Genomic DNA, 5,637 nt, shown 5'->3' on the forward strand with positions numbered 1-5,637 from the left:
TTTTTCCTCTTGCAGACCACTTGAAAATGGCTGGAGGTCTTGGCTAACACACACACACACACACACACACACACCGTCAAAACATATATGTATCATACATTTTAATCACCTTGTCCTTCTTATGGAATTTGTGCTTGTTTTTATGAGCAGATTTCTGTAAAGCTAAGAGCAATGTCTGTCAGTTTCAGCCTCAGGTCAGGTTCAGCATTTAGCCTGTTTGGCACTAAAGACAGCAAGTGATGAAAATCCTATCTTGTTCAGGTCCTTACTATGAGCAAAATAGCCCTGGTCTCTATCACTGGAAAAGCAATAAATCAAGTACAGGGACAAAACAGGGTTTTTTTTACTGTTGCACAACATTTGCAAAGCTCAAATGAGCAGAGCTTGTGAGCTACAGTATGAGAATTCCTAGACTTTACTGTTGTTGTTAAATGTTATTAAGAGTTTTAATAATGCAATATAAATTACAGAGATTTTTTAAAAAGAAAATAAAAAGAGTGCAAATAAAAGAAAATACGACTTCTGATCTTCCTGACAGCGATTATACATTTTGAGTAAATCCTGCTGTTAAAAAATGAATTCCAAAAGAGAGAAAATATTTAATGGAAAGCCTCATGCTGCTGTTCACCCAAATTTTCATATTTTCTTTTAAAAAATTATTATCAAATATGGTGGCCTCCCCATCTCCACATGGACTTTTCCCAATATTCTTCCCATCCAAACCTTGGTGGTGTTTTTTTTTTTGTTTGTTTGTTTGTTTTATCTGATGTGAATATACCTAAAGCCAGCAATGAGAACTACTGATTCTGAGTCATTGGAGATTATCGCACTGCGTTCTGAGAACGTTCCATATCATCACGTGATGAGAACGTTCCTGGAACGGATATTACCGCATTAGAAATCAAAACGTGATCAGAACGTGATCAAAACGGCAGTTTACCGCACTGCGATTCCTTTTTCTTGAAACCGTTCTCAGAACGGTTTGCTATAGCGCATGCATATTAGATCTTGTGGGCGGTGTACCAATGACGTCGCCACTCGGTGGTTGTTTTGACCCGGAAGTCGTCCGATGACTTCCTTGTGGGTTGTAAAGATGGCGTCGGAGAAAGCATTTTTTGATCTTGTGAGCATGGTAGAGAAAGAAGAAGAGCGAAGAAGGAGAAGAATGAGTCGCATTGCCAAATCGCTTGTCCTCATTTCGCGCCGGAGGGCTGCTTTGAGTAAGATTGCAGTTATGGCTGCCAGCGGCAATCTAGATATATCCAGTTGTCTGGCATGGATGGCGACCTGGCCTCGCATCCCACGTTGGTGGCAGCAACCCCGGGAGCGGACCAACTGGTGGAGTGACGAAGTCCTCCAGCGATGGGATAACGACATGTGGGTTTCTAACTTCCACATGTCTAAAGAAACCCTTTTTGATCTGGCTAGCATCTTAAGACCAGAGCTGGAGCGTGGGGAGTCTAGATTCCGGAGTCCTATCCCGGTGGAGAAGAGAGTGGCCCTAACTATTTGGTGGCTCTCAAGCCCTCTGATGTATAGGAAGGCGGCTTCCCGTTTTGAGGTTGGAATATCCACAGCTGCAGAAATTGCCATCGAGGTGTGCCTTGCTATGGAGAAGCTGCTGCTGAGGAAAACTATCCAGCTTGGAAACTACCAAACGGTGTGTATCAATATTACTTTTAAACCTAAGACTTCTGGGTGCTAATGAATTAATTCATATCTAAAGATATATAGATTTTGTTTATGTAATACCATTAAGATATGTTTACATCCTGCCTTTTCCTTGTGTGGGAAAAAAAGAAAGGCTTTCAATTACCTTTGCAATTATGGGGGTGGGTTAATGGTCCTTGGCTTTGGGCATGGATTTAAAAGGTGTATCTCTGTTGCTGGCTTCTCTCTTATCCAGATGTGCTGGGGGGGTGGGCCTAGGCTTGGGACATGCACTTCGGAGGTGCATCTCTGCTGCTGGCCTCTCTCTTATCCAGCTGTGCTGTTGTGGTTTGCAATTCTGAAAAAATGTATCATGATATGTTTGTAAGAGTTGATATGTGAACAAGTAACATCTGGATTCTCCTTCAGTGTGTCCTAGGTATATAAACCATAATAATTTCTATAGTCCTTGTTATGCTTTTGTCTCTTTGATCCCAGTTTCATATACCAATAATAATAATAATAATAATAATAATAATAATAATAATAATGCATTATCTGATATGAAATATATTAACCCCCTTTTTCTGATATCCCAAATTTATTATACCTTTGCCTTTTTTCAGATTATGGATGGATTTCAGAGACTTGGATTCCCACACTGCATAGGAGCTATTGATGGCACTCATATTTCTGTTTGCCCACCACTGGGACGCAGAGAGGAATACATCAACCGCAAGCAGGGATTTTCAATTGTTCTGCAAGCAACTACAGACCACAGTGGAAGGCTTATTGACATAGAAGTAGGGAATTGTGGGAGATCTCACGATAGCCACATATTTAACAATTCTGCTATCTGTGAACTGATGGATGAAGGCTGTTTTGTGCCCGGAAATCCCACCCTGCATGTCCACGATGTAGCCATTCCACCACTGATTATAGGGGATGGTGCCTACCCAATCAGGAAATGGCTAATGACACCATATCGTGGAGAATTAACACCTGACAAACTTGCTTATAACACTGCCCATTGTAAGGCAAGGTGCGTGGTGGAGAGATGTTTTTCGCGATTGAAATCTAGGTGGGGTTGTCTTTCTGGTAGACTAACTGTGAAAGAGGAAAATTTTATCTCTGTGGTTACAGCATGTGCCATCCTGCACAATATTTGTGAGACAAGGGGAGAAGTCCTTGATCCCGATGTTGAACCACCTGCGAAAATTGTCCTCCCAGCTTTCTCGAATAACATCAGAGGACACTCTACAAATCACAAAAAAGAGGGTCAAACTGTTAGATCCGCAGTAACTAGCATTATTTTGGGTCGGTAACACCAGAAACTGACATTATTTGATGTTTCATAACATCACCTCAGTTATGCCAACAGCATTGATCTGTTCAAAACGTTTTTTCTTGGTTTACCTTTGTATCAATCTATTAATGTTGAAATACATGTGTTTGACAACGTGTCATGTACAACATGTGAATAACTTTACAAGACGGCAATGTTGAATCACGGTTGTTTAGATTCTTTTTTCTTTTAACTTTTTTTTTCCAATCAGGTTCTGCTACTGGTGTATATATTATTGTGGGGTATAAATACCCGACTGTTATAGATTAGTTTCATTGTTTACCCAAATTTTGGAAATCTATTTTGTAGTGTTATACAATTGCTATATTGATGTTTCAAATATCATTTTTGGGAATATAGGAAAACAATGGTGTAAAAATGGATTGTATGTATTACATTTCTATTAATACATCATGGTTCCTACCATTGCAATGTTACACTGTGAAGACCTTAAGGATAATACCAAACTTTAAAACGAAAAGGAAGGCTGTTCTAGAAACCATTGCTGTATAATATTGCTATTGCTGTGGAAATGTTTAGGTATATTAAGGAGGGCAGACCAATTTCAGAGAACACAGCTGTATTTTGTCAACAATATAACTTAACATTTTTAAACACGATTAAATATCTTTTTTCTTTACAAAAAAAACCGTCTGGTGACTTGTTTTCCATTATGTAAAGAAAGCAGGCATTTATATAAACTGTATATACATTATGTGAGAACATATCCATATGCACATGGTGACATACAAATGTTTTCCTTAACAGGAAAACTAAATTTTAATTTGGTTCAAGGAGAAATGGTTAAAGTCCCTCTTTATCGGGCACATAACAGGGTAAACATTGAATGCTGAAACATATCTGAGGTTTCAAAACAGAACCTTTTCCCTATAAATGTTTTCCCTTATGGGGAAAAAAATTTTTTTTCTTGATTATCCTCCCAGTACGAGAACTGCATGGTTTATTTTGTTTTTGTTGAGGTGCAACTGCGCATTGCAAGGAAGATGTTCCAGCATTGCTCACACATTGCACGGTTCCAATACAGCCTTCATTCTGAAGGAGATCAGTGACTTCCACAACATTCTGAACATCCCTGTTGATGTTCTCTACTGTGTTGTCATCATCTATAATGTTACTAGTAGGAGTGACAGGACAACCATCAGGAGCATAAGCAGGAGGAAGTTCATCAAAGAGTTCAGGGGAATTGTTCCCTTGACGTTGCCCACCAACATACGATGTGGATGGTTGCTCCTGGAAATCTGTACAGATAGCTGGGCCTGGTGTTGAGGGAGGAATATCACCCGGAGATGCCCTGAATGATGTGTGCATAGTTCCTTGGGCGATAGTATCATGTTGCCCCGTTGGAAGTGAACATTCATGATCTACTTTCCTCCGGTACAGTTCAGTCATGGTCTCCATGTACTGCAACATTCTCTGTCTGTCCTGTGCACTTCTCCTTACATCTTCCTTCATAATATTTACAAGTTCCATTTCTGTCCTCCTACAGTCTTTCATGCTGTCGTGTACAATTTCCATGAACCGTTCCTGTGTTCTCCGGGTAAGTTGGGCCTCTCGACTAGCACTCTGCATTATAGTGCGCGCAATATGTTCTCCTCTTCTGGCGCGACGATTCCTGTTCCTGTTTGATCGCAGTCTTGTTCCAGGAGACAGCAATACATTGGGTTGTTCCTCATCGGGATCGTTACGTACTGAAATTTAAAAATTTGAGAAAATAGATTAAGCCCACAGGAAGGAAATTTATTTCTTATGGTAGCATCATGTAAAGGGTTTTAGACAAGGAATTTTCTTAGAAAAGCAGATACTACCTACCATCGCTTCTACCGCTTGTATCATCTGCACGTCTTTCCAAGTCTCCCAATTGTTCTCCAGTCTCACCTTCAAAGTGTAGCATGAAACACCAACGTTATTTATTTTGAACACATATACAGGTTCACTATATTTATTAACAGAACAGAGATCCAGAAATTGACATAAATTTATATATTACTACCTGCTATTTGCGTAGGTCCACTTTCCAAAATTGTGAAAGGTATACTAATGATTGTGTCATCGAGACAAGTGTCATCAGAATCTGAAAAATTCAAGGGGAAAAAAAGAGTAAAGCATTTGTTATTTTAAGAAAATAATAATGTTGTCACGCACATAGCAGAAATCTTCAGGCATTACAGATGGGCTACTTGCCTTCATCACTGTCTTGTCTGATAGTTGTTTCCTGGGTGCCTCCATCGCCTGTGTTAGCCATGGAGGTGGATGCGGTTTCCTCAGTCACATTTGTGGTTTCACCCTCCCTTTCAAAATGAAGACTTCGGGATAACCTATGAGGGGTGATGCTAACATCCCCATGAAAGATTTCCTCTAGTTCCCTATAAAAGGGACATGTAATAGGGTTGCTTCCACTTCTCTGATTATGTTTCACAACCTTTCTATACTCAAATCTCATTTTTTTGGATTTGCTTCTGCATTCCTCGGCAGATCTGACATGGTTTTTCTTTGCCATTTCATCAGCTACATCCTTAAAAATATCCAAATTTCTGTAATTCTTTTTTAATTTGTTCTGCAATTTTTGTTCTTTCCATATTTCTAATAAGGCCAAAACTTCATTGGCACTCCACACCCTCCCC

The 5,637-nt window shown here is 39.7% G+C and overlaps 2 protein-coding genes across 2 annotated transcripts; one reads left to right on the forward strand and one right to left on the reverse strand.

Moving 5' to 3' along the window:
* The first annotated feature begins 1,006 nt into the window (after positions 1-1,006).
* On the forward strand, positions 1,007-3,370 carry LOC121926391 (putative nuclease HARBI1). Its single transcript, XM_042459331.1, has 2 exons — positions 1,007-1,660; positions 2,277-3,370. Exons 1-2 carry the CDS (start codon positions 1,070-1,072, stop codon positions 2,973-2,975), a joined length of 1,290 nt encoding a protein of 429 aa, XP_042315265.1. The 5' UTR covers positions 1,007-1,069; the 3' UTR covers positions 2,976-3,370.
* A 132-nt stretch (positions 3,371-3,502) lies between these two features.
* Positions 3,503-5,258, reverse strand: LOC121925816. The gene is made up of 4 exons (XM_042458392.1): positions 5,198-5,258; positions 5,007-5,087; positions 4,826-4,891; positions 3,503-4,704 (listed from the first exon to the last, which is right to left on the reverse strand). The coding sequence occupies exons 1-4, from the start codon at positions 5,256-5,258 to the stop codon at positions 3,884-3,886; spliced, it is 1,029 nt and encodes a 342-aa protein (XP_042314326.1). The 3' UTR covers positions 3,503-3,883.
* Positions 5,259-5,637: the final 379 nt, after the last annotated feature.

The sequence above is a fragment of the Sceloporus undulatus genome, chromosome 3 (assembly GCF_019175285.1).
Source record: "Sceloporus undulatus isolate JIND9_A2432 ecotype Alabama chromosome 3, SceUnd_v1.1, whole genome shotgun sequence".
Taxonomy (NCBI): Eukaryota; Metazoa; Chordata; class Lepidosauria; order Squamata; family Phrynosomatidae; genus Sceloporus; species Sceloporus undulatus.